General features: G+C 48.8%; 1 protein-coding gene across 1 annotated transcript; it reads right to left on the bottom strand.

Annotated features, from left to right (window-relative positions):
* Positions 1-77: 77 nt before the first annotated feature.
* On the bottom strand, positions 78-25,297 carry PWWP3A (PWWP domain containing 3A, DNA repair factor). The gene is made up of 14 exons (XM_081091003.1): positions 25,130-25,297; positions 24,043-24,168; positions 22,796-22,878; positions 20,681-20,751; positions 18,913-19,563; positions 17,439-17,543; positions 15,034-15,104; positions 13,127-13,203; positions 12,440-12,500; positions 8,018-8,093; positions 7,508-7,558; positions 6,527-6,963; positions 5,011-5,099; positions 78-1,843 (listed from the first exon to the last, which is right to left on the bottom strand). Exons 2-14 carry the CDS (start codon positions 24,097-24,099, stop codon positions 1,789-1,791), a joined length of 1,884 nt encoding a protein of 627 aa, XP_080947129.1. The 5' UTR covers positions 24,100-24,168; positions 25,130-25,297; the 3' UTR covers positions 78-1,788.
* Between the last annotated feature and the right edge of the window lie 2,585 nt (positions 25,298-27,882).

The raw sequence follows: 27,882 nt of genomic DNA, 5'->3' as shown, positions 1-27,882 counted from the left end.
CCCAGATGGGGCTGGGGCTGGACCCCACAAGCTCCAAAACGACCTGAGGGAGACGCACGCGGAGCCCAGGAAAGCAGTCAGAGCTCCAAAATGGCATTTACTTCCAGTCTGAACGGTTCAAGTCTACAGCACAGCCTTGAGACACAGTGAAGATGGGCAAAGAAAGAGACATTTAAAAATGCTTCACAATAATGGAATAGGCCCATGTGGACCACAGGGTTTCCATGGGGCCTCATGGACATTTGTTATCCAAAAAGTACAGCCTGTGTATTTGTTCACTGTCAATGCCATCAAACTTTTGGAAGGGAGCCAGGCCCATTTGGCAGTGCTGCTGGGGCCCTCCTGTGTGAGGGTAGAGGACTCGGTCCAGAAAGAGTGACCTGTGCAGGGCCAAGCTACTAGGCATCAGGAGCCTTCCCCATGAGATGCAGACCCCCACCCACTATGGTCATAGCTTTGGGCTACCAATCCCTCTCTCCCAAGCCTGGCCCTATACTGTCACCCCTCTGGCCAACTCAGGAGGGATGACAGCAGGTCTGTTAGAGCCACATGTAACAATTTCCTGCTCTTAGATTTGAGCAAAATAAACTGAGACAAAGATCGCTGGCAGGGTTCTGAGGCCCCCAACATATTGTGCCATCTCCCCAGCACATCCTGTTAACCAATCAGAAGTGATTGTGTAGCTCCTTCCTGTTCAACATCTCAGGGCACCAGGGCACCCACTCTCACACATGCCAGGAGTCTCCTTCAGACTGTCCCCTGCAGTAATCCCCATCGGGTAAGGGGGACACCAGGAGAGAGGGCGTGTCATCATGGGTGACAATGAAGCCAGGGTAATAATGAAGGGGCAGGACCTTGACGTTAACATCGCCAATGTTTACTGTAACAGTGTTGCACCAGCTTAGAATAAATAACTCATTGGTGTGGGGCTCTAACTGGTATGTGTTCAAGGCCTGGCCAAGTAAAAATGGGGCATGGGTTTGTATACAGCTAGAATTCCAAGCCAGGGGCCCATGCTTTGGACAGGAACAAGCCCAATTCTGAGGCTCCCAGACCAAGAGCTGGGTACAGGGCATGTACACAATGGCCTTAGTTGCCCATGTGGGAGCAGTGAAAACACGGCAGCATCACAGCTACCCACGTAGGTTACTGAGACAATAGGGCTGGCTGGGCTGTGACAATGCTCAGCGCTGGGACATGCATGGAAATCCACAGGGACAGGCAGCCTCGACATCCGTCTGGAGCGGAGACTCACCGACCTGAGTCCGAGCAGAAAGAGGCTACAGAAAGATTTATGTCTGTCTCTTGTCCTGCATGAGCAACATAGCAAATGCTAAACCACGTTTCTGCCTTTTACAAATACTGTTTTCCTAAAAAATGTATAAGGAGGCACAGCAAACTCAGGAACCATCTTAAGAAGAAACCACACACAGGAGGGGGGAAATGGAAAAACACATGATTATCTCTGGAGCTATACATTCATATCAGACTCTTTAAAAAACAACAACTCCTGTTTAATATCGGATACAATGCTTTTTAACATAAAAAGACAAATGTGTACCTTATATTAAACTATTCTGTACAGTCGCAAGTAATGAAATAATGCAAAATGAGTCAGTTTTGTCCTTTCAAAAACCTTTCAGGAACTGTATCTTCCCTGAAAAGCCAGGAAAATAAAACCCATAGACAGATCTGATGTTCACATCTCTCCAGTTCCATCTTCAGAGCCCGTGTGCCACAGCCCAGGGACCTCCGGCAACTCTCACTACACACGGTGGCGCCTCCCCATCAGCATCGCTGGTTCCTTTCTTCTAGGAGCTGGTTGTCAAATATTTCTTTTTCCCTTCAGAAGATAAAAAACGACAGCTTCATTTTAGTAATTAATTGTGTTTTAAAAAGCATGAAACAGAGGAGTTGATGTATGATGGGGGCAGTTTCAGTTTGGAAAGTCCTGGAGGATGATGGGGATGGTTTGGACGACAATGTGAATGTGTCCAATGCTGCTGAATTGTCCACTTAAAAATGGTTAAGATGGCCCTGGCCAGAAAGTGCAGTTGGTTAGAGCCTTGTCCGGATACCCCCAGGTTGTGGGTTCTATCCTCAGTCAGGCCATATACAAGAGTCAACTAATGAATACATACATAAATGGAAAAATAAACTGATATTGTTTTCTCTCTCTTTCCCCTCTCCACATTAAAATCATAGTAAAAGAAAAGGTTTAAATGATTTAAGATGGTAAAGTTGTATTATGCATATTTTACCACAACTATATAAAGAAAATTTTTAAAAAAATTAATTAATCCTTGCCCAACCAGCATGGCTCAGTGGTTGAACATCAACCTAAGAATCAGGAGGTCAAAGTTTGATTCCTGGTCAGGGCACATGCCCAGGTTGCAGGCTCAATCTCCAGTGGGAGGCATGCAGGAGGTAGCCAATCAATGATTCTTTCTCATCAATGATGTTTCTCTCTCTCTCTCCCTCTCCTTTCCTCTTGAAATCAATAAAATCTATTTTAAAAAATAATTAATCCTCACCCAAGGATATTTTTTCCACTGATTTCTAGAGAGTGGAAGAGGAGTGGGGAGAGAGACATATTCATTGGTTGCCTGCCACAGGCACTCCTACCGGGGCTGAGGAACCTGCATCCGAGGTATGGTATGTGCCTTTGACAGGGAATCAAACCCACAACCCTTGGGTCTGAAGGCCAACACTCTAACCACTAAACAACCCAGTCAGGGCAAAAAATAATTTTTAAAAGTATGAAATATCAAATTGTCCTTTTTTGAGTGGTCGGAGAGGGTGTTAATCCTCACCCGAGGATATTTTTCTTTCCTTTTCTTTTAATTTTTTAAAAAATATATTTTATTGATTTTTTTACAGAGAGGAAGGGAGAGGGTTAGAGAGTTAGAAACATCGATGAGAGAGAAACATCGGTCAGTTGCTTCCTGCACACCCCCTACTGGGGATGTGCCCACAACCAAGGTACATGCCCTTGACTGGATTTGAACTTGGGACCCTTCAGTCCGCAGGCCGACGCTCTATCCACTGAGCCAAACCAGTTAGGGCCCAAGGATATTTTTCCATTGATCCCTAGGGAGAGTGGAAGAAAAAGACGGAGAGAATTATCAATGAGAGAGAAACACATTGATTGGTTGCCTCCTGCACAAGCCCCTACCAGGGCCTGAGCCGGGGAGGACCCTGCAACCAAGGTATTTGCCCTTGACCGGAATCGAACCTGGGACGTTGGGTCTGCAGGCTGACACTCTATCTACTGAGCCAAACCGTTTAGGGATCAAATTGTCCTTTTTTTTTAATATGTATTTTTACTGATTTCAGAGAGGAAGGAAGGAAGAGGGAGAGAGAGATAGAAATATCCATGATGAGAGAGAACCATGGATCGGCTGCCTCCCGCAGGCCCCCCACTGGGGATCAAGCCTGCAACCTGGGCATATGCCCTGACCGGGGATCGAACCGGTGACCTCCTGGTTCCTAGGTTGAAGCTCAACCGCTGTGCCACACCCGGCTGGTCCAAATTGTCCTTTTTAAGTGACTCCCAGTTAAGAAAAACTGTGTCAACAATCACTTGGCTGGCCACTGCATTCAGGATATAAATAAACACATTAATTCAGAGGTGGCTCAGGTAAACACAGGAACCTTGGAGGTAAATGTGCACACGTCAGTTCAAAACAAGAAACACGGCAGCCTGAAGATGAGCACAACAGAAACAGCACACACATCTTAGCGATGCTCAGTGAAGTCCGTTTTGTGCACAACCTCTTAACTTATAAAACAAGAGGGACGTAGATGTATATCATGACAGACAGACCATGTGGCTAAAAATCGGGGCAAAAGAACAGAAACAGAGGCTAATCACTAATTGTGTTCCTTAGAGCACATCCCTGAGGAATAAAATGGGGCCGGTGTTTTCACCCTAATTCAGTTATGTTAGCCGGTGAACCTCATTTCCAGTGGGCATTTGACATGTTCAGGGCAGGCAGAGGCTGAGCAGAAATGCTGGCAACCCAGCAGAGGGAAGAGTGTGGAGATGGAGACAGGATCACAGGAGCAGAAGTTTGAGCTCCCAGACATAGCTGCTCTGCCCAGCTTCCCCCAAGAACACTATCTTGACTGTATATGGATCGTGCCAGGCCTGAGATCCAGGAACCGAGATGCCGAATTTGTTTCCGAAGGCCCTTCTTGTCCTGTTAAGTGAGCTGCACGCAGAGCCAATTGACTCTTCTGTGGGCAGCTGCACAGGAGGCCTGTCATCCCCTGAGGCCGGCAGGCAGCCCTCCTACCCTCCCTGCACACGCCGGGGCCCTGCCTGGGAAGGATGCCGAGCGTCTTCACCGAGTGTCCTGTGACAGTGCCCAGTCAGCCCTGGAGGGAGCCGCTAGCCTGTGACTCTAGTTGAGTCTTCAGCTTGTCACTGGCACGCAGCCACGCCTGTTTCCAGCAAGACCTGGCAACAAGCCCAGAAGGGATTAGGGGCTCCAGGGCCAGAATTCCAAGGGCAGCTCACCACACCAATGTGAGAGAAACGTCTTGATCAGAGCCTTCTCTGACTGGTGAATACCCATCAGGACGAGTGCTTCTGTTCTCAAACAGCCATGCCATTGCAGCACAGGGGAGAGTTGAAAATACAGTATCAGCCCTCAGCAACCAGAGATTAGGCAGAGAGGCCGAGTACACGTCCGGGGGTCACCCTGGCTGCCCCTCTAGGGTGCTACATGGGTCCTCGGTATGTATCCAGTACAGTGCCCAGGGCCCACAGCCCAAACTCGACAGAGGACAAGAACGTCCACTGCTGGCTTCACCGGGTTCGTCTGGCATTGCAACTGCCAAGTGCTAATGTATACTTTCAAGTTTATGTGACTCATTTACCAAAGTGGGTATCTAGTCTAACAGATCAAGAAGAGGGGCCTCGGTCCCAGCTGCTAGCATGTGTGCAAATACAAGCCTTGGAAGATACGTTGTAGAATGGTTGGGGCAAGGCTCTGAGCAGCCTACCGGTAGCTCAGCAAAGGTCCTCTGATGTACTTCTCCTCAGCCATCTTGTAATCTACCTTGTCCACCGCAGAAATCGCGCAGATGATGGCCTGCAAGAGGGGAACAGGTCAACACCAGGTCAGGCCACTCTCGGCGCCAAGCTATGAAGAATTAGCAAGGGGCCAGTTCTACCACATGCTGGCCTCCAGACACGTCCCCATTTATGGTCTAAAAGATATGTATGGAACCCGTGACATCTCTGCTGTAATAAAGTTTATGAATTAAATCAGTAACATTATCTTCTAAAGACGAGAGTTCCTGTCACTAAAAGCATATAATAACAAAAGGCAGCACCCAAACCAACAAGTGCATTTTAGAAAAATTTTGAGTTTACTGTTAAAAAATAAAAAGGTACAATAGTGATGATTTGAATACATAATAGATACCTGATATCAAGGAATCGTTGTCAATTTTTTTAGGTGAAATAAGAGCATTGTGATATATCAAAAGACATCAGGGCCAGGTCATTCTTTGTGGGGCTTTCTTGGGTTGCTGAGCAGTATCTTGGCCCCACGTTCTTGATGCCAGGAGCACTTAGAGTGACAACCCCAAATGTTCCCAGGAAGCAGGATTATACCATTTTAAAGATACACAAGGAAGTATTTATTAATAAAAAACATTTGGGCCCTGGCCAAGTAGCTCAGTTGGTTAGAGCATCATCCCAATGTGCTAAGGTTGCAGGTTCAATCCCCAGTCAGGCACATACAAGAATCAACTAATAAATGCATAAATAGTTGTAACAACAAGTTGATGTTTCTCTCTCTCTCTCTCTTTCCCCTTTCCTCTCTCTCTAAACTCAATTTGTTTGTGTGTGTGTGTGTGTGTGTGTGTGTGTGTGTATCTCCCAATTTTTTTTTACATGTTTGGGGTTCCCCTCCGCCCAAAAAAACTAATTTGGGGGAAGGACTGGAGGCACATATGGACTGAGGTCACCATTCCAGCCAGGTGATGAGCACATAAGGGTTTACGATATTCTTTAAAATATATATATATTTGGGACTTGCGACAATTGTAAAGTTCAACATATTTCCATTTGTCAATATCTTGTCCACACTGTGCACACACACCCAGCAGTGCCCATTCTGAATTTCACAGTAACCTAGAGCTGTGTCTGCTCCTTGCCCAGCCAGCCCAGCCCCAGTACTGAGGGAAGTTAAAACTCCCGTTTCCAGAGTAAATTCTGGAACAGTCACTACCAGTACATGCAGATGAAGCCTGCATCTTCTTCCCCCAGGGCTGGCAATGAGATCAGAACACCCTAGCCCTGTGCCACTGCCCACGGAATGGCCAGGAGGGCTGGGACTCCATGAATCCCCTCCAGGCAGATTTTGGAAGGGTGACATTCTAGCATCAAACCACCCCATGCCCCATGCCTGGTACAGCCCATGCCTGGGCAAAAGTGGGCTGGGTCTATAGCTGGGCCCACACCACAGGCCCCCACCACCCTCGTGCACAGGATGTCTTGCTGGCCACTCACTTCAGGCAGAAGGACGTCCAGGATGAAGCGGATTTGGTCACCGTTGATCTGTGTCAGCATCCTGCTGCCTGTTTCCTGGTAGACCCCTTTCAAGTATTTCACCACCAGGTCCAGCTGGTCCTCATCTTCCAGGTACGTCTCTACACACGTCACATACTGCCCCGAGTTCAGAAACGTCTGCAGCCACCTGGATGGCTTCCTGTTCTCCAAGATGGCCCGCAGGTGGTCCTCAGCGCCCTTCGTCTTCACGATGTACTCCACCAGCTTTTGGTTGGCCCGGTCCCGGGCAGCTCGTGATCGATCGGGCAAGACTTTTCTGCAGGGCTGCCTCCTGCCCCAGGGACTCCCAGCCAGAGGCATCTCAGGATCCTCATGGCAGAGCCGAGGGAATCGGGTCCCCAAGACATCCTGCTGGATGGACTTGCGGACAGGATAGCCTAAAGAGAAGGCAAGGCATGCGTCTGTGGGCCTGCCGGCCAGGTGGGGTCCCTTCACTATGTCCTGGGGGTATGGGGCAGACCCCAGGCCATGCGGACACTGGGGCAACCACATTCCTAAAGGGTTCTTCCTCTGGCAGAAGCCCTCATCATTCCCTCAACTCTGCCCTTTAGCCAAGTTTAATTTGAAAGAGCAGAGCCCCTCCAGCCCCCAAAAGCAGCATTAATTCATCTACCTCCCTCTTTAAGGATGGGAGGAAAGTATGTATGTGCGACTGTCACTAAATGAAAACAGGGAGACAAGGAAGGAAGACAAAAAGCACTGTTCATATATTTTAACGTTTGGGCGTTATCACTGACAGGGCAGTTTTAGAAGTGGACCTGCTGTCCAGGCCCCTATGGCAGGGAGGGAAAGGAGACCTGGGGGTGCCCTGTGGATACCAGGCTAGCTAAACGATCCCACAATCCAGGAGAAGGCTTGGGAACCTGTTACTTTTAGACTAAAAAGCAGGCCACACTTTTCAAGAGGAGCTGGTGGACTTACTTATATTCGCTGCATAATATTCCAGGAAAGAGCCAGAGAAGGAACCACAGCCTGCAGAGGAGGGAGAAGGGGAGAAGGCGCACATGAGGTAGGCTCTAGAAACCCCTTTCAGGTTGCAGGGTCTGGATGCTCCGACAACACATCAGCCCCAATGAGACCCCTTCTAGTGGAAGGGTTGGTGCAGCATGGAGCCCGAGGCCACGAAAAGGCCAGGAGTTTCTGCTAACAAGCCTGATTCAGATTCCCAATTCCCAACGGCCCAACTTGGGGTGGACAGAAACCAGCTCTGGTTCAAAGGAGGCTCCTTCTTTTGTCCATGTCCAACATCACCACCTCTTCCTGGGTACCTGTTTGTACACCTGTACTGGGACACAACTGTCAAGGGCTAGGCCAGACTACCATGGGGAATGGGCTGCGCTCAGCCCTATCCACCAGAGGGTCTGCAGAGGAGGCCCCCATGCTGCTGCCCCCACCCACTCCCTCTGTCCAAGCTGTGGAGGTCCCACCTACCGAGCCGGACCCTGTAATCAGTGATCAGGGAGACACACCAGCCAATAGCCTGGTCGAAGTCCTCCTTAGCCTCATTCTGCAACAAGAGAGACAGCAAGTGTCAACAGGAGTCTGCTGGGACTCCTCTTGCCTGCTCAGTCCCCTTATCTAGGAAGGGCACCCAGCAGATGCCCTGGGGCAGGCTCCCAAGGCTGGCAGGGAATGCCTGGCAAGGCCCAGCTCTGGGGCCAGGCTGCTCAGAACATAGTGCCTTGTGAGCCTGTCTCTAGGCCAGAGGCCTGAAGACTCAAAGAGAAGGTGGATAAACACCCCAAATTGCAGTTGCCAGGACCATCATAGGGAGAGGACCTTCAAGTGAGAAATAAATCCTTTTAAGAGACGTCTTTGTGCCCAGCACTTAGAGGGGCAGTCTAAGCCTAAAGGTAGTGACATTTGGCCACCACCAAACCAAGAACAATATAACCGGCAAGGCTCCCTGAGCTGGGACGAGTTCCCAGGAAATGTCCACAGACTCAAGACGAACCCACGTCCTGCGTTACTGCTGCCTTGGCCCTCCTGTGGTCACCACATGAAGCAGGCAAGGGATGCAAGCACAGCAAGCAGCTCTAGCGGGAGAAGGCCAAACTAACTGGCACCTGGGGTGGCAGACAGTGTAGCACCAGGGAAGGAGACACACAGGAGCCTACAGATGCCACCAAGCAGTGATAGTCACCCAAGGGCCAGCAGAGACCGTGAGAGCCAATCCATCAACATTTAGAACAGGCGACACATCCACCCCTTGGATGTGCTGCTCACTGCTACTCAGAGGACCCACTTCATGCTCCCCTACACACTCATCTCACAGGGGAATATGGGGAACAGGAAGCTGGCCACAGGTGCCCTCCAGGAATCGAGACCACAAGAGGCCCACACATCATCATCTTGTAACAGATCCTAAAGCAAGATTCCTACTCTGCTTTCGGCACCATGGCAGCCCCTCCTCCTCCCCACCATGGGAAAGCTACCAGGACCCTAAGAATACACATCGCACTTAGAGGCGTCAGTGGCCTGGAAGGCTAGGTGAGTAGCTCCCTGTACTTACAGATTGGCATTCAGGGAGCACAGAACCCTATAAGACTAGAACCAGAGAGAAACCAAGATGGCGGCATAGGTAAACACCAGAAATTGCTGCCTCGCACAACCACTTCAAAAGTACAACTAAAAGACAAAACGGACATCATCCAGAACCACAGGAAGGCTGGCTGAGTGGAAATTCTACAACCAGAAGGAAAGAGAAAAGCACACTGAGACAGAGGAGGTGCGGAAGTAAAGTGCAGAGGTACGGAGGTGCACGTCGAAAGGGCTGGCAACTGAGGACGCAGTTGTCTTTTTCCATCAGGAGGGAGTCTCAAGCTCCCGACTGCTCTGAACTCCAGTTCTGAGTCTCTGGGGACCCAGACTCATACGGGGAGAAACTGGACTGTCTGGCATCGGGCAGAACGCGAGGGCGGCTTTCTCTCAGAGGTGCTTGCAGTGATTACCGGGACACTGAGACCCAGGGCCTCTTAGGGTAGGACTGAGGAGCAGCCATAGCTGCTTGCTCCACCCTGTTGCTCCCTTGAGACCCTACCCCACCCAAGCTGTGCGCAGAAGTTTTTGCATATTAAAGGCCTGGCCCTTTGCAATCTGAAAATTACCTAACAAATTGCAGCTGGGTCAGAGAGACACAGAACTTCCAAAAGGCCCAAGGCCCCACAGCAGCTTGCATTGCTTCACAGCTGGGCCTCATCTGGGCACCTCCAAACCCCAAACAAGAAAGGGGAACCTCTCCATAGCTCCTGCTGGGTAGCCTCAGGCAGAGGCTAAATTAGCACCTCCTTAGAGATCCAAGAGCCAGTGTACCCAGTGGTCAGAGTGGGACCATCCAGATTACAACTCCTCAGATCCATAAGGGACACACTCAGGGGGCAGACTCAGTGAGCACCAAAGCCCCAATGAAGCAAGTCTTGCCCCAGAAGGGTGTCTCCAGCACAGAAGTTCTCCCACTGCAGACACAGCTGATTCTCACAGCCAATTGGCCTGGAGGTCAATTCCTCCCAGTGATACCTACAACAATCAAGGCGTAACTACAACAAGACTGTGCACAAAGCCCACAAAGGGGTGCACCAAGAGTGTCCTCCTCAGGTAATTGGGGAGGCTGAGCCACTGGGCCCTATAGGACACCTAGCACACAAAGCCACTCTATCAACACAGGGAAGCATAAAAAATGCGGAGACAAAGAAACAGGTCACAAATGACAGAAATGGAGGAAAGCAAACTACTGGATATAGAGTTCAAAACCACACTTTTAAGGTTTTTCAAGAATTTTCTAGAAACCGCTGATAAATTTAGTGAGACCCTCAATAAGTCTAGTCAAACTGCCGATAAATTTAGTGAGACCCTCAAGAAATCTAATGGGACCCTCGAGGTTATGAAAAAGGACCAACTAGAAATTAAGCATACACTGACTGAAATAAAGAATATTATACAGACTCCCAACAGCAGACTAGAGGATCGCAAGAATCAAGTCAAAGATTTGAAATACGAAGAAGCAAAAAACACCCAACCGGAAAAACAAAATGAAAAAAGAATCCAAAAATATGAAGAGAGTGTAAGGAGCCTCTGGGACAACTTCAAACATACCAATATCCGAATTATGGGGGTGGCAGAAGAAGAGAGAGAGCAAGATATTGAAAACCTATTTGAAGAAATAATGACAGAAAACTTCCCCTACCTGGTGAAAGAAATAGACTTACAAGTCCAGGAAGCACAGAGAACCCCAAACAAAAGGAATCCAAAGAGGACCACACCAAGACGCATCATCATTAAAATACCAAGAGCAAAAGACAAAGAGAGAATCTTAAAAGCAGCAAGAGAAAAGCAGTCAGTTACCTACAAGGGAGTACCCATACGACTGTCAGCTGATTTCTCAACAGAAACTATGCAGGCCAGAAGGGATTGGCAAGAAATATTCAAAGTGATGAATAGCAAGAACCTACAACCAAGATTACTTTACCCAGCAAAGCTATCATTCAGAATTGAAGGTCAGATAAAGAGCTTCACAGATAAGAAAAAGCTAAAGGAGTTCATCACCACCAAACCAGTATTATATGAAATGCTGAAAGGTATCCCTTAAGAAGAGGAAGAAGAAGAAAAAGGTAAAGATACAAATTATGAACAACAAATACACATCTATCAACAAGTGAATCTAAAAGTCAAGTGAATAAATAATCTGATGAACAGAATAAACTGGTGAGTATAATAGAATCAGGGGCATGGAAAGCGAGTGGACTGACAATTCTTGGGGGGAAAGAGGTGTGGGGGTGCAGGAAGAGACTGGACAAAAATCGTACACCTATGGATGAGGACAGTGGGAGGGGTAAGGGCAGAGGGTGGGGTGGGAACCGGGTGGAGGGGAGTTATGGGGGAAAAAAGAGGAACAACTGTAATAATCTGAACAATAAAGATTTAATAAAAAAAAAAAAAAAGACTAGAACCCAGGCCCCACCGACACGCACTCTGATGGGGATCGAGCACCCAGTGCTGGTTGTGGGTTAGATGTAGCAGACAAAACAGATGGAGCAAGGCTCACATTGTGGAGATGGGCAAATCAGGGGGGAAAAGGAAGGGAAGAGTCTGGTATGGGTGCCAATCTTCCAAACACCCACCTGTCCCTGCAGCCTGAGGCCTGATGCCTCAGGAAACAACACAGGAGTGGGCAGCGGGATTCCCAGATCCCAGCACTCTTGAGGATACAGCTCAGACACAGACTGCTTCCCAACCTGGAAACCCAGGAAACCGTGGCAACTGCCATGGGAACCCCGAGTGGGATACAGGCAGAAGCCTCACCTCCCTGCCCAGTTTTGGTTTGTGTTTTTGAAAGCTGGAATAACAAAGAGCAGTGTTTCAAAACTGGACAGGGTTTTGAAGGAGCAACACCTCATGGCTCATGGATTCACGTATAACAAAGCTGATCACAGAATTGTGGGGACTTGGCCACTGGAAGCAGAGCAGGTAGCCTGGGGAGTGTCCTGACCCCAACTCATGCTGTGCTCAAGCACCGGGTGGGCAGGGCCCTTACTCCAAGAGGCCCTGTGCCTCATCGCAAGGGGCGGCCTCAGAAGGAGCCAGAGGGAACAGGCCTCATGTCCAGCCTCTCTGCCACCTTAGCCCCTAGCCCAGGACAAACAGTTCCCCTGCCACATCCTGTTTCCACCCCTGAACCACAAGACAGACAGGTGGCCAGCTCCTGGGTAGTTGAGGGCCCTGCAGGAACCCGAGGGTAGTGGCCAAAGCAGGCAGGGCAGGTGCTAGTAGTACCCTATGATAGTGGTTTCAAAGGCTACACACAGGACACAGGAATAAGGGAGCTATTTAGTGAAGCACAGATAACAAGCAACCTACCAGAAGCGCCTGCTTCTCTTTACAGTCGAAGTGCTTCAGCCTCTTGAGAGGCACTGTGATGCTGCAGAAAGCAGAGGCAAGGTAACAGAGACATAAGGCACCATGTGAACAGACATTGTCTTCCTCTGACAGTTAGGAGAGGCCTCTGCCAGACCAGGTCACCCAAGGCAACTGCTGTGCCCAGGTGCCCAAGAAAGCCCCTTGGAGCCATGCCCTGGAGTGAAGGGCATGGGTCCCTAAGGGGACAGAGATGCCAGGGCCCAATCTCTACACTGCTGGTGACCAAAGGAGAGGTGGCAGCACCGAAGTGCCAGAGGATCAGACAGGACCAGCTCTACAGTAGCCTCGGTGCAGAGTGGCGTGGTGCCTGCTGAGCTCGCGGGGAGCAGAGTGACACATTGTGTGTATTCTCATCTCAGGACGAAGGGCGAGTTGAGAAAGACCGACAACTATCCACATGACAAAACTCAGACTGAGGCAGGGTCCCTGTTCACAACCTGCATGGAGGGAGCCACCTTTGCTAGTTTCTGGGAAATGGGGGTCTGGTGCATGTCTAGCTGGGTGGCCTTTCAAAGCCCGCAAATAAAGGTTGGAAAACTGAGCTGTGTGACATGGTAGGCCCCGGATGCCTGCTCCCCAGCTCCTATTCCGGGAAGCGTCCGTAAAGAGCCAGGGATGATGGCTCACCCTCGCCCTTTCGGGTCCATGTGTCCTTCAATGAAAAGCACACTCGCTTTCTTTTCTCTCCGCTTCACGTTCTTGACCTATGGGCAAAGCCAAGAAAACAAAGCATCAAGAACCCAGGAAAAGCCATGGGTTTTAAATCCTTTTTTGACACCATCTCACCAAGCAAGAGGTGACCAACTGACACCTGTGACAGGGAATGCCGCTGGCTGGGGGACTGAAGTGAAGTCCACATGGTAACATGCTTACGAACTGTCCAAGTTTTGCTGCATGCATGGTTCTAAGGCAGTGGTTCTCAACCTTCTGGCCCTTTAAATACAGTTCCTCATGTTGTGACCCAACCATAAAATTGTCTTCGTTGCTACTTCATAACTGTAATGTTGCTACTCTTATGAATCATAATGTAAATATCTGATATGCAGGATGGTCTTAGGCGACCCCTGTGAAAGGGTCGTTTGACCACCAAAAGGGTCGTGACCCACAGGTTGAGAACCGCTGCTCTAAGGGGTTTGACAACTGAGCAGAATCAGGCAGGGTTTTCTTAAAATTTTAAATAAAAGCAACTACTTATGCTGTTAGCAGTCACCTCTATGTAACTGCCATGGCTGACTGACCTGTGGCCAAGCAGGGCTAGTTCAGGACCAGCCAAGGGCACGAGATAGAGGCAGGACCTGACTCAAACCCATGTCCTTGGACAAAAAGCCAAGGAGCCCCTTTCTGTATTGCCTCACAGGCTGCACACAGGGTTCACTGACAAGGGTGGGTGTGGACACCCATGCCCCAAGAATGTCATGGTGGTGACCCGTTAACCAGCAGGGCCCCCAGGGAACTGGTGGAAATGAGGAAAGGGCTGAGAGGGCAGAGAAAAGGGTGCCTACTGTAAGCAGGCTGTGCCATCTCTTGGGAAGGGGGTACTGGAGGGAGGAGGGGCCCCGATAAAGGCTACCACAATTGTGCCAGGGGCTTTCTGAAACGCCACTCACCAGATGTGTGTTCTAGCTACAAATTCTATCCACAAACACTGCAGGGTCTGCCCTTCCTGAAGCCATGCTGCTGCCCTGTGCAAGGAGGCCCAGCTGACTGCAGGTCAGACTCAGCCAGACAACACAGCTGCTCCTGACTACGACTAATACCTTTCCAACTTAAAGGCCACTGTCTCTCACTAAAAATTAAAGAACTCTGGCTAGAATTATGCAGATCCTGTCTCAGCTGAAGAAGGATAAAGAGTAGCCAAGACAATGCCTTTGCCTAAACAATAAACTGATTGTTTGCAACATCCAGCTTAAAAGAAAATCCTCAAACTTGGCTACATTTGAGCTTATTCACCACAGTGGGGCACTGGGCAGGATCTCAAATGCCTGTTTTTATTTATTTATTATTTTCTGATTTGATTTATTTTAGACAGAGAGAGGAAGGAGGAAAAGAGAGAGGAAAAACCCCCACAAAACATTGATTTGTTGTTCCACTATTTATGCATTATTGGCTGAGACTTACATGTGCCCTGATCGGGGATTGAACCTGCAACCTTGGCATTATCAGGTTGATGCTCTAACCAAATGAGCTATTTGGCCAGGACCTCAAATGCCTTTTTTCATATGCACAATAGCTTCTTACCCCCAAATCTAAAAGATTAAAAAGCTCCTACAGAGGAGAAACTCTGAAATGCACACTTAAAATGAGCAAATGGTGGATATTTTTTTCAAGCAGGTTTTCTGAGCCTGATGGTGAAAATCCGCCCGGTAAACGTTATCAGTGGTGACATCATGACTACACTCCCTTTGTTCAGGTACACGTGTCTTCAGAAATCCTGCCTCTACGCCCAACACTTCTCCTAGAAATAATGTGAAAACATTTGCCAGGTTCAACATTGAGGGGGCCAAGTAACTGCACTTAGGAGATAGAGTTCTTACCACTGCGGGCCAGAAGGGGTACTTTTGGTATTTAAGCCAGACCAGCATTCCTACTTCAAACGAACTTGGTTCTAGAATTAAAAAGATAAACAAAAAGACAGAACAGATGAGTCAGATCCACGGCAAGCAGCAAATGCACCAGCTTGAGAAAACAGTTACTGTGATAATGTTTAAATATGATGTTATCACAGTTCACTTAAAAGATCTCAAGGACTGCCCTAGCTGGTTTGGCTCAGTGGATAGACTGTCAGCCTGAGAACTGAAGGGTCACGGGTTTGATTTTGGTCAAGCACACCGAGCAGTTAAGAGTGAGGCACCATGTTAGTTTCCAAATGGTGACAACATGCCATAGTCACACAGTGTTTGTGAAACAGGGGAAGCTGGTAGCAGGGACTCTGTACCATGTTAACGTCTCTATAAATCTCAAATTACTCCAAAATAAACTTTTTTTAAAAGTGTTGATAGAAAACAGAAAGGAGCCAATAGCACACAATGAAGACCTAACATGAGAACTCAGTTTCTGAGAAGCTCATCTGTCTGAGGAACTGGAGACTTTAAGGGAAAAGAAAGAGAATTATTTAAATAACCATCAGAGAACTATAGTTATTTCTGAACAAAATTAAACTATTTTCCACCAAAAACTCCCAAATGAGTAAATAATTTAAATGTTTAAAAAATCGGGTAACAGTTTTAAAAAGAAAAAAACAAAATCAGGTAACAAAACCTTGGAGAAGAAAGGCTGGTATTTGACAAAGAGCCAAGATCCTTTGTCTGACACTACTGTGGGAGAAGGGAAGGCGTGCTGTCCAACTATCTAACAGTTAAAAGTTTACAGAGTGAGAAGCAAGGCCGAGGGAGGACAGAGGCAATCTTGGAAACCACCTTCCACAGGTCTGTGAAGGGCTGTTTTCCCCCGAGAAGCCTCCCTTTCTCAGAGGACAGTGGGTCCAGGTGCAGACGGCCAACTAAGAGACCAACAGTAAACATCCAGACAGACGATCATGGTGACAGGGAATACCCACACCAAATGGAAGCAGAAACCAGGAGAAAAAGCAAATACCCAAGTTTGGGGGCCACGGCAACCTGACCCCCTGCTGGTGGCTGTGGGGATGGATGTGCTCCTCTGGAAGAAGGCAGTGTCCCTTCTGTGGCCCAGGAAGCCCTGCTCCAGGAGCTGATGCTACGGAGTTATTTCCCAGAAGCATGTGCCACAGACACTGTGGCCCCAGAGCTGTGGGACAATCTAACACTGACGGTAGCGAAGGCTCAGTATGTGATCACCCATCACTCCTAGTAAACAGTAACTAGTTTCCACTGAGAATAGTCAGAGCACCATGTGGAAATGTAAAAAATGTCCGAATTATGCCCTGGCCAGTGCTCAGTGGTTAGAGCGTTGGCCTACAGACTGAAGGGTCGCAGTTCGATTTCTGGTCAAAGGCGCATACCTTGGTTGCAGGTTCCTTAACCCCAGTTGAGGCATGTGCAGGAGGCAACCAATTGATGTTTCTCTCTCTCTCCCTTCCACTATCTCTAGAAATCAATGGAAAAAATATCCTCAGAGGAGGATTAATAAAAAAGTCTGAATTATCAAGTACAAATAAGGAAAGTGCAAACCTATAAGTACAGTGACAGTGAGAGAAAAGCACTTGGTGACTTCTGGGAAAAGACTGCGTGACAAGGGTATGTAGGCGGCATGGGAGGCACGGGACACCCTGGGGCTGTGCCCACGTGGCTTCCTTGTCCTGCAAGCTGCTGCCATTGGAAGGCTAGGGGACAGGTCTCCCTCCTTTCCTGTGCTAGTTCTGCAACATCCTGTGAATCTACAATTCTTTCAAAATCAAAAGGTTAAAAAAAAAAAAAAAAAGACAAAAACACTAGATTCTGTTAACCTGAGAGGGTAATGGGCAAGTCTAACAAGGGAACTGGTTCTCAATCAATTATTTTAGAAAACTAAAGGACCTGGTGGTGTTGGTGTACATTCTGGGTCCCCAGCTCTTATCTGTCCAGGGTGGTCTGCTGAGAGCAGGCAACATGTGTGGGAGGGAGAAAACTCCTGCCTCTAAACGACACACACAGGCGCCATCTCCAAAGGCCTATAAGGGGGGCCAGGCCACACTCGGACGGTGGCTGGGGAGCCCACCTGTTTACTTGATTGTCCTGTTCCCACGAGGGACAAGGAAAGAAAGCCCCGTGCTGACAGAGTCCCTCCTTCCTTTGTGTGGTTAAGCTTAAGGCAGGAAACCAAAAATTAGGCACTTTCCAAGGTGTTGGCTCAGTAGGAGAAAAATGAAAGAGCAGTAGACCTTCAGGCAAAGGTGTCAGTGGTCCAGGAACTCATATTTCCTTCCAGAGGATTGACACATCCGAGAGTGTTCCCCCACCCCTGGGTCATTCTCAAGCCTTACCGTGATATAAAAGGATTCTTGGGGGCTCCTCCTCCTCCTCCTCATCCTCCTCCAGGATGGAATTAACAGGATCAAACTCCACTGACTCTTCAGAAGACTGATGGTCTGCCAAAAATGTCAGATTAGGCTTTCATGGTGAATGACTCATCCCCCAAGAAACACTTTGTGATCTGTGACCATAAGTGAAAACAGATCCATGTTACACAGACTTCCACAGTGCCCGATTCGAGTGGGGCACATGTCCATTAGAGGGCATTTAAAAGACAAATACATGAGACAGAGGCTGAGACAGAGAGGGGATGCCAAGGTTGGAAGGCAAAAAAAACAATGGAAGTCACAAGAGATTGACTGGATCCCTTTCAGGTGCGAAGCACTCAGTGGATATGCAGGGACAGTGACACAACTGGGAGACAAGGCAGGGCCGTAGTCACAACACAGGGAAGTTGCAAACAGTTCCCTGCAGCCTGCAGATATGCCAGGGTATGGGCCTCATGAAGGAAGTTTAGACTCGGGGCAGAACCCTGGGCAGTAGGTGGGTAGTGAGAACTTGAGACACCCCAGCAAGCAGAAATGAAGAGTTCTCAATTAGCGTTTCAAAAATAAGTGGGATGTTATGATGTGAAAATGGAAAAAATCATAGAGCCTGACTGCAGCTGCATAGAAATGTGTCTACACGGGAAGTCAGGAACCTCTATAGTGAGTTCATCACTTAGAGCAGCGGTTCTCAACCTGTGGGTCGCGACCCCTTTGGGGGTCGAACAACCCTTTCACAGGGGTTGCCTAAGACCATCGGAAAACACATATATAATTACATATTGTTTTTGTGATTAATCACTATGCTTTAATTATGTTCAATTTGTAACAATGAAAATACATCCTGCATATCAGATATTTACATTATGATTCATAACAGTAACGAAAATAATTTTATGGTTGGGGGTCACCACAACACGAGGAACTGTATTAAAGGGTCACGGCATTAGGGAAGTTGAGAACCACTGACTTAGAGATTCCTGTGTTCTCACTTCTGCAACCGTTTAAGAAAAAAGGAGTCAATCCTGGAAGGGAGCATTCTCACAAATACAGTGCCGCCCACGACAGGTCTGCAGGCACACTGCCCCAGGCCCACTCCAACTCCTCCAACAACACAAATATGGGGACAAGTGGAGTCATTAAAGCCCAGTTCAAGAGTCAGACAAAAAAGGAACTGGGAAATCTTTGTTCTGGGTCTATTCTAGTACTGATCTCATTAAGATCTGGTTAAAAATACATGGGGCCTGGCTCTGGCTCTGGCTGAGGGAAGATCAGAGCCCCACCCTGTCCCAGCGCTGGAACAGACCTACCTTCCTCCAGGACAGGAAGACCTGTGTTATCTGAGTGAGGAGGATGGCAGAGCCAAGTCTACTGGTGCTTCCCAGAGTCATGCATCCCCTTAGCCCTGACCTCTGGCTCCCACCAGAGCACAGCTGCTTACCGGGTGGGCCGTGAGCATCCGGGCAGGCTGGGTGCACAGTGGGGCTGCCTGATGGCGAAACTGAGTGGCGACCTTTGGCACACAGACCCTGCTCCGTAGCTGCAGGTGAGCTCAGGACTGCAGGGCTGTCCGTCTTTTCCTCACTCTCTCTTTCCTGCTCTCCCACTGAAAGTGAAGAGCCATTCTGACACCTGCTGGGCTCCTGTGCCAAATTCCTTCCCCTTTCACTCAGGGTCGTCCCATTTTTGAGGTGTATTCTTGACCTACTCCGGTCCCGAGAGCCACCTCCAGCTGAGACCACCCGGATAAGTGCGCTTTCACTTCCCCCAACCCCCTTCTTGTTGTCCATTTGGCACTTGATCTCATTTTCACTAGCGGACGAGCCCGACAGCTTCTGGTGTCCGCGTAGCCTCCTCTCAGATCCGGAGCTGCCCAACACCCCCTCATGGAGAAGAGAAGAAGGGTTGGGATCACAGAGTGAGGATGCCAGTTCCATGTGCTTCTCTCCTGCAGACACAGCAGTTCTTTCTTCCCTTGAAGAGTTTTCTTGATGAGAATGGGTTTTCTCATTCAAAAGATCCAGAGCCACTCTAAGTGACCGTCTGTAGGTCAACTCCTCCACAGGTTTGGCAGAAGCCTTGTTCTGTGAGGCTGAAGGATGGGAAATAAACAAAGTCTGGTGACGTCCAGGTGCCCGGGCACTGCCATCAGAGCATCACTTTACAGGCTCGGTCTCATTCTATAGCTAGTTTTCCACCGCAAGGGAGAACTGACACTTCTCCTCTCTGTCTTCCCCGAAGAGGGACAGAGCTGCAAAACCATAACTGGCTGTGGTCTGCATTCAGGGCTGCAGGGCTCAGTTTTTTAAAAGAACAAATTGAATAACCCTAACTTGATTGAGTGACAAAAATAAATTCCTCCAGATTACAAAATAATCTTGCCAGCAAAACATATTCAAATGTTTCACAAATCCTCTTGTAGTCTGACAACTTCCAATTCAATCAAGGTCAAGGAGAACCCACTCCAAGGAAATAAAAAATTGGGAGGGCCCAGCCAGTGTGGCTCAGGGGTTGAGCATCGACCTATGAACGGTTCTATTCCTGGTCAGAGCACAGGCACGATTACCAGTGGGGGGGCATGCAGGAGGCAGCCGATCAACGATTCTCTCCCATCACTGATGTTTCTATCTCGCTCTCTCCCTTCCTCTCTGTAATCAACAAAAATATATTAAAAAGAGAACTTGGGAGGAATGCATTCTGGGGTGGAGGGTAGGGTGGGAAATAGCCGACTGAAAGGACTCCTTGTTGGCAGGTCAATTTTCCATACTTTTCTGCAAGGGTATCTCAAAGGCAGGAAAGAGCACTCTGGGCATTGAGTTTAGCCTGGCCTCTCTGCTAAAACAGCGTCATTTATTCATTCCAACACACAGACCTGATGCTATTCATGGGAACTAGTGACAAATGCAATCTCCCAGCTCAGCGGGTATAACCTCCATCAACACAGGACTTCCTGTGTTTCATATAAAAGCACCCACCAACAACTGGCCTCCAACACAACCTGAGCAAACAGATGGTGGCAACTGAGAGGTGATGGTTGACAGGCCCAGGGTGTGCAAGGGTGAAACCTGCTTTGAAAAATAAACAGCTGCTTTTCCAAAGGCACAGGAACACAGACCCTATTTTATAAACACCATGGTAAGGAATTCTGGATGACAAGACTAACTGGTGAGTGTCTACGTGTCCTTTGTTAAGGCCTCACAGTTCCTTACCCAATAAGGCAGCGATGTTCTCGATGTGGGACTTCCTCAGAATCTTGGCTTCTGTGCTTTTCACTCTCACCCTGCAGGGAAAGAAATGACTGTTATACACTCCCTGCTACCCACCAAGGCCATGGAGATACTTTCAAACATGTTTTCTTCAGATTACAAAAGAATTAGGCTTGTTTTCTTCCTTCTCAACTTTACACTTAAACCAAGCTACAGCCAACTAGGAATCCATGTGCCTGAGGTTTGAGTCAGCAAGGACCCTAGTGAATATTTTATGTGGGGTTGTTTCCCCTTTTAAAAAGACAGAAAAGGTTGGCTGGATTTAAGGGTAAAAATGAATTCAAATTGTGACTTTAATAAAGCACATCCTACTTTCAACTGCACAAACAACTCCTTTAGTTAGATTTTCAGAGTACAGATAATGTCACTAATAGATGTTTACAGCTCGGCAGGTGTGTTTTAGTTTAAAAGGATGTGCTTTCCTTTCAAATTCCAGTATTCAATTACCTCCCCAGCTGCAGGGAAAGTGTGAGCTGGGGACTAAACAAGCTTAGAGGCTCTGAAGAAAGAGGGGTGGGGAGCTGCAAAGGGAGCCGCCTTGGTTTTATTTTAATTCTCTATTTAGAAGTGGGAATTCTTCCACCAGACACACGATGCCAGTCCTACTCGATCTGAGTATTTTTATCTTCTTTCTAGATAATCTTATGTCCTTCCATTCCAGGTAATCAAGAGAACAGTAATGTGCTGCCAGAATCATGGGTGTGCCTTGAGTTCTAAATAATAGTTTATTAGAGCCGAAGCCGGTTTGGCTCAGTGCTTAGAGCGTCGGCCTGCGGACTGAAGAGCCCCAGGTTCGATTCCGGTCAAGGGCATGTACCTTGGTTGTGGGCACATCCCCAGTGGGAGATGTGCAGGAGGCAGGTGATCAATGTTTCTCTCTCACCGATGTTTCTGACTCTCTCTCTCCCTTCCTATCTGTAAAAAATCAATATATATATATATATATATATATATATATATATATAAAAGTTTATTAGAGGGACTGACTCAAAATCAAATATTTCAGAACTGATGGGTCTATTACACAAATGCGGGGGGGAGGAGAAGACACAAATAAATCAGTGGGCAGGAAATACCCCTATTTGAACACCAATGATGAGAGTTTACCCTAGTGTAATTTTATATTTATTCAATTTTTGTACTGGTCTCCCTGGAGATCACATGCCTCGTGTAGATCTTCAATTTCCAAACTGACGTAAAATTAAAATCAGCTACTTTCTTCTTAAGATTATGATGAGCACTAATCAGTTACAATAACTGAAGAGTTAATATAATAAGCCTTTAGGCATGCACTTCACTTTTTGGGGGGCATGGTAATCAGAAATCCCATCCTATCCTATATAATAAAAGGCTAATATGCAAATAGACCAAACAGCGGAACCAAAACACCAAACAACCAGTCGCTATGAGGTGCGCCGACCACCAGGGGGCATGTGTGGAACATGGCGGGTGTTGGCTACGCTGGGATGGTGGAGCAGGTAGTGGGGGCGCCAGACCAAGGCAGGGCACCAGTCGCTGTCATTGGGCCAAGCCTCTGGTGGTTACTGAAAATTCTTTGCTCCCGCATGCCGTGGCACTCTCACCTGCTCCCAGCACTCATACCTGCTCCCGGTGCCAGCCCCACTCGCACCCACTCTCGGCGCCGCCACTCGCATCCACTGCTGGTGCCTGGCGCCGGTCCTGATCACTCGGTGCCATCAGCGAGTGCAAGCTGTGGCTGCTGGTCCCATCACCCCTGAGGGCTTCTCTACCTCCCCCTACTCCTGAGGTGCGATCGGGGAAGCAGCCACCGCTTGCACCACTGACGGCACCAGCCCCAATCACTCTGTGCTGTCAGTGGGTGCAAGTGTGGTTGGTGCTGTCAGCGCATGGGAGTGGCTGCAGTGGGAGCAGAGCTGCCAGCAGACAGGGGACCAGGGACCGCAGCAGGAGGGGCCAGGTGGGGACACCCCTGTGCCCACTGCAGCCTCACAGCCCACAGTTTCTTTCAAGGTGCATGAGTTCGTGCACTGGGCCAGGTAAGGAAATAAAAGTCTTAAAAAAACTGTAACACTTAACTTTTTGTCTAAGGAGAGTATTTGAACATTTAGAAAAAATCTCTTTTTTTTCTTAGTTGTTGACATCTCAGTTCTGGCCAAAACCTATGTTTAAAAAAAAAAAAAAATCCTTGTTATTAAGACACAACAAACAATTGACACATAGTAAGAAGCAGTGACAACAGGTACAAATGTAGCAGATAATTTTTTTTTTGCACGTTTAACTCTTTAGTATACTTTTCCTTTTGCTCACACAACCCCAACCATACTGATTTCCTTCCTGTTTTATTAACATAATAGGACCATTCCTGCACTAGGATCTTAATAGCTGCTGCTTCTGCTGGAAACCTCTTTCCCACTTATTGGCTTGGCTAACTCCACTTCTTTTAAGTTTTTGTTCGAATCTCTCCTTGATAACCCCTTTCCCCACTCTCCCATTTACTAAAACAATCACCACAATCCCCTTACTTGTTCTATTTTTCTTTTTCCATAACATGTATGGACTTCTAACATAGTGTTACATATCCATTTTTTTGTTTCTATTATGGATTTTTTTTTATTGATTAAAGTATTACATATGTGTCCTTTTTCCAATTGACCCCCACCGCCCCAGTGTCCGTTTCCACTAGTTATGCTAATATGCACGCATACAAGTCCTTTGGCTGATCTCTTACCCCTTGCCCCCTCCCCTGCCTTCTCTCTGAGGTTAGACGGTCTGTTCAGTGTTTCTTTGTCTCTGGACCGATTTTTGTTCATCAGTTTATGTTGTAGCAGATAATTAATTCTTAAAGTATAAAAGCATAGAACTTCAAAGATAATCTGTCTAATCTTCCTTATTTTGCAGGTGGGAAAACAGGCACTAGAGGTCCGTGGCAGACCCTGACAAGGATGGGTTTCTACCTTCAGGTTTGCCTCTCTTCCTACGGCTGGGCTGGAAGGTCTCCCCAGATCCTCCCATCATTTACTACCACAGGACTCCCTGCCAGAAATCTCCTTGAGTTACTGCCATACATGCCTTTTAGAGCTGTTAATTTTTTTTCAGTGTGAAAAACAAAACAAAACACCACACATTTCCAGCAGTTTAACCTTGTAAGCACTCCACCAAAACCCCATTAAATGGGGAATGAGATCTGGTGCCAACAGAAACAGCAGCCAACTGTTCAGGCTCAATTACTCCACTGAAGCAACTCCAAAATCTCTCTTGATAAATATTTTGCTTGTCACCCAAAAGTCATTTCTATTCCTGAAATTAGAAAATAATGCTGTCACCTTTGCAGGCCATAATCGCTCTTTCCATCTGCAGAGGACATACTTGGCGTCCGTCATGATTTGGGACTCATGTGGCAAGTGGTAAAGATTTGACACAACGTGCTTGAAGGTCTGGTGCAAAGGGCCCTGCAACAGAATTTTCAGGGTCGTTTCTAACGTGGCTTGCTGGTGGTTTTTACACAGACACAACCCTTAAGGCCCACTTTATAGGGGCTTATCCTCACGTGTAACCCTGCACAGAGATACTTGATACCGAAAAGAGATGACTGGCCCTGGCACCCAGGAAGGCACCTGTTGTTTGTTTTCACAAATAAAATAGCCAAATTCCCTCCCCAAAGGCTGTGTCTAGACTGTTTTTTAGAGGCTCCTAAAGAAAAACATCTCTATGTTGAAGGCTGCCTCGGGACTTCAGCAGGGGAAGCATTTTAAACAAACAAAATCCATAACCCTCCCCCATTTGGGGCGCTAACAGTTGACCGCAGAGCAAAAAATAAATAAAATAAAATCGGAGGGAAAGGCCTGCTCTTTCAGCCGCCATGTCCCTGAAGGATGGGACAGCTGCAGACGCTCCTTCCATCAATGGGAACGCTGGTTGGGCTGTCAGCACAAACGGAAAGGGGAAGAGGGGGCATCGTCTGTGCAAAGGGAGGTTCACCACAGCAGCGACGGGCGGCCAGTCAGCAAGGGTGGGGGTTCAGGCAGAGACGGAGCTTAAGGCAGCAGGAAAGCGGTTTGATCAGAAGGAATTCAGGCAGTAAAGGAGGGGGTTCGAGCAGCAGAGGAGGGGTACAGGCGACAGAGGAAGGGGCTTGGGGGCAGCAACGGAAGGGTTGCAGGCAGCAGAGTGGGGGTGTGGATCAGCAGAGAGGGGCTCACGCAGCAGAGGGGTTCGGGCAGCAGGGGAGCTCGGGCTGCAGAGGGTAGTAGGGAACAGAGGCTCACGCAGCAGGGGGAGGGGATTCCCGCGGCAGCGCGGGGTCAACGCCCCGAGAAGCCTCTTTCGGGGTTCGCTCCTCCCCCACCATGCACGGCCGCCTCAATCCCCGGTCCCTGCCGACCCGAAAGGTACAGCCCGCCCGGGGCTCACCGGACCCCTGGCCTCGCGAGCGCGGCGTCTCCCAGCCCGGCGTGGAGAGCTAGAAGGCCGCGGCGGCCCAACGGCGGTCGCACCCGCGCCGCCCCAGCCGCCGCCGCGGCCGCGGCCCACGCCTGCGCTCACCACCTCCGCAGACCGTGCCGCCGCCGCCGCCGCCGTTCCCCCGGGCCGGGGGCGGGGCCGGCTTCGCGGCGCCGCTGAGTTTCCCCGCCAGCGGACCAATGAATCGTGTGCGGCCGCGTCTTCGCCCCGCCCCTTCCGCCAGGCCCCGCGCCAGGCTGGCTTGACTGACAGGTGGGCGCGGGACTGACGGGCGCAGAGTGAGTGACGGGCGCGGGTGGGCAGGAGCGCACGAGGCTGACTGGCGGGCGGCCTCCATCTTTCCCGGCCACTTCTCCGCCTCCGTTTGTGAGGGGCTTTGGCCCAAGGCAGTTTGTAAACCCGCCTCGGGGCGCCCGTAGCCTCAGCGGACTGAGGGAACTTTCCAGAACCTTGCAGCGCCTTCTTATACCTGAAGATCCTCTGCTGAAACATTCAAGTTCAGACTCCCCCCCATCCGCGCACACCCACAAAAGGGGGCCGCGCCTGTTGCAAATCACCTGCTTGCTTAGTCCGGTACCTGGGAAGGAGGGCTCCTGCGCGGAGCCGGGGAGGCCGGCGCTCTGTGCAGTCGATCCAAAGGGCCCCTGCCTCTCCCTATGATGATGTTAAACGGAGGTAAACGACTCAGAACATGATGGTCTCCCCTTGCCCGTACCCCTTCTCCATCCTTGGCCTGCCAAGACCCCCCACTGAGGCCTGAAACCGCGGGAGTGCCCAGCCCTCCACACAGATATTTTCCCCCCATGCGGTTGGCCCTTGACCCAGGCGGGTGGGGGTGAGGTGTGCAGACCCTGTGCCACCGATCCTAAACCTTCAGCCCCCACCCCCCCGCCCTGCCCTTAAGGGACTCGAACCCGGGACCCTCACGCTCTCACCATCCAGCCAGGCTGACCAGGGCTCCTTCCTAGACCGTTTGGCTCCACCTGTGGCCCTTTCTATCTGTGGATTCAAAAACCGGGGTTGGGACTGAAGGGGACCAAAAGTTGCCACCTGAAGCTGCCTTTTGGGATATTAATGTGAAGCTAATTAAGAAACAAGTCTCTTGCCGAAACCGGTTTGGCTCTGTGGATAGAGCGTCGGCCTGCGGACTGAAAGGTCCCAGGTTCGATTCCGGTCAAGGGCATGTACCTTGGTTGTGGGCACATCCCCAGTGGGGAGTGTGCAGGAGGCAGCTGGTCGATGTTTCTCTCTCATCGATGTTTCTAACTCTCTATCTTTCTCCTTTCCTCTCTGTAAAAACTCAATAAAATATATTTAAAAAAAAAAAAAAAAAAGAAACAAGTCTCAGAAAGAACCTTTGACCCTCCCACTTCCTGCCCCAGAGATTCAAGAGGCAAAGACCAGCTCCATGGGGGGGGAAATCTTAGGATGTCGCCTTAGCAGCCTAATTTGCATTGAGTGTGGTGGGTGGGAAGGTGTCAGATGGGGACCTGTTTGCTACCCCCTGTCCCATTGTTTCTGGGTTGTTTGTAAGAATTTATCTGCCATGTGTTCTGCTCTTCCTCAATTACTTCTAAAATCTGAGACCCGCCGAAACCGGTTTGGCTCAGTGGATAGAGCGTCGGCCTGCGGACTGAAGGGTCCCAGGTTGGATTCCGGTCAAGGGCATGTACCTGGGTTGCGGGCACATCCCCAGTAGGAGATGTTCAGGAGGCAGCTGATCGATGTTACTCTCTCATCGATGTTTCTAACTCTCTATCTCTCTCCCTTCCTCTCTGTAAAAAATCAATAAAAGTATATTTTAAATTAAAAAAATAAATAAAATCTGAGACCCTATCCCCCGCTTTTCTCCTTTGTCCAAAATGTCACATACCCAATGCTGCCTCGCTGTCTTTGGAATTTTCTTGCTTATGTGAATTCCCCACATGTATGTATTGAAATTTGATTTTCTCCTGTTAAACTGTCCCTATTAATTTGATTACTATAACAGCTGGAAGAGGTTACAGGGTGAGAGGAGAAATATTATTATTTTTTTGTCCCCACAGTTTGGGCAAGCTGGCCAGAAGGAAGTAAAAAAATCTGCAGTTGGGAATGTGGAAATACTGGTTTCAATCTGCAGTTGACTGAATTCGCCGATGTGAAATCCGTGAAGGCCAAGTGTGTTTATTGAAAAAAATCCATGAATACATGGACCTGTGCAGTCCAAACTGATGTTGTTCAAGATGTGAGAATAAACAAGTAATCTTTTCTGTCAAAGAACAGTTTAAACCAGTGGTTCTCCACCTTCCTAATGCAGTTTAATACAGTTAAACACTCTTTAATACAGTTCCTCATGTTGTGGTTGGTAGATCCTCCCTTCCCCCAACTGGTGGGCGGAGTAGAGGTAACCTGCAGCCAGGAAATACCTGAGTGATTAACCAGGTACCTTATATGGACTATACATTGGACCACCAATCCACACCTGCCAAAAACCCTAAACCCTTGTCCATATGGACCATACAGTAAGCCACCAATCAGCGTGCGCCGAGTACACTAAGCCCCACCCCCTCCCACTCCGCCCCTCAAAAGGCGTGCCCACCCCTGCGCATGCGGCTGCCCTCCCCTTTCGAGACAGCCCGGCAGGTCCTTCTCCTCTAATAAAGCCTGTAGTCCTGGTGTTTGGCCTCTGTCTGATCTTTCAGTGGTGAACCCAATTTCATTGT

The sequence above is a fragment of the Myotis nattereri genome (assembly GCF_964212035.1).
Source record: "Myotis nattereri genome assembly, chromosome: 5".
In the NCBI taxonomy this organism is placed as follows: domain Eukaryota; kingdom Metazoa; phylum Chordata; class Mammalia; order Chiroptera; family Vespertilionidae; genus Myotis; species Myotis nattereri.
This window is presented reverse-complemented; position numbering and strand designations above follow the sequence as displayed.

What these genes read in the sequence shown, in the direction of transcription:
- PWWP3A (XM_081091003.1), bottom strand. Translation starts at nt 24,099, where the DNA reads ATGACGGACGCCAAGTATGTCCTCTGCAGATGGAAAGAGCGATTATGG. An exon ending in AAGAGAAGCAGGCGCTTCTG is followed by an intron (nt 8,094 to 12,439) that starts GTAGGTTGCTTG and finishes CTCTTGTTGCAG; the next exon opens with AATGAGGCTAAGGAGGACTT. An exon ending in GGACCTTTGCTGAGCTACCG is followed by an intron (nt 1,844 to 5,010) that starts GTAGGCTGCTCA and finishes TATCTTCTGAAG; the next exon opens with GGAAAAAGAAATATTTGACA.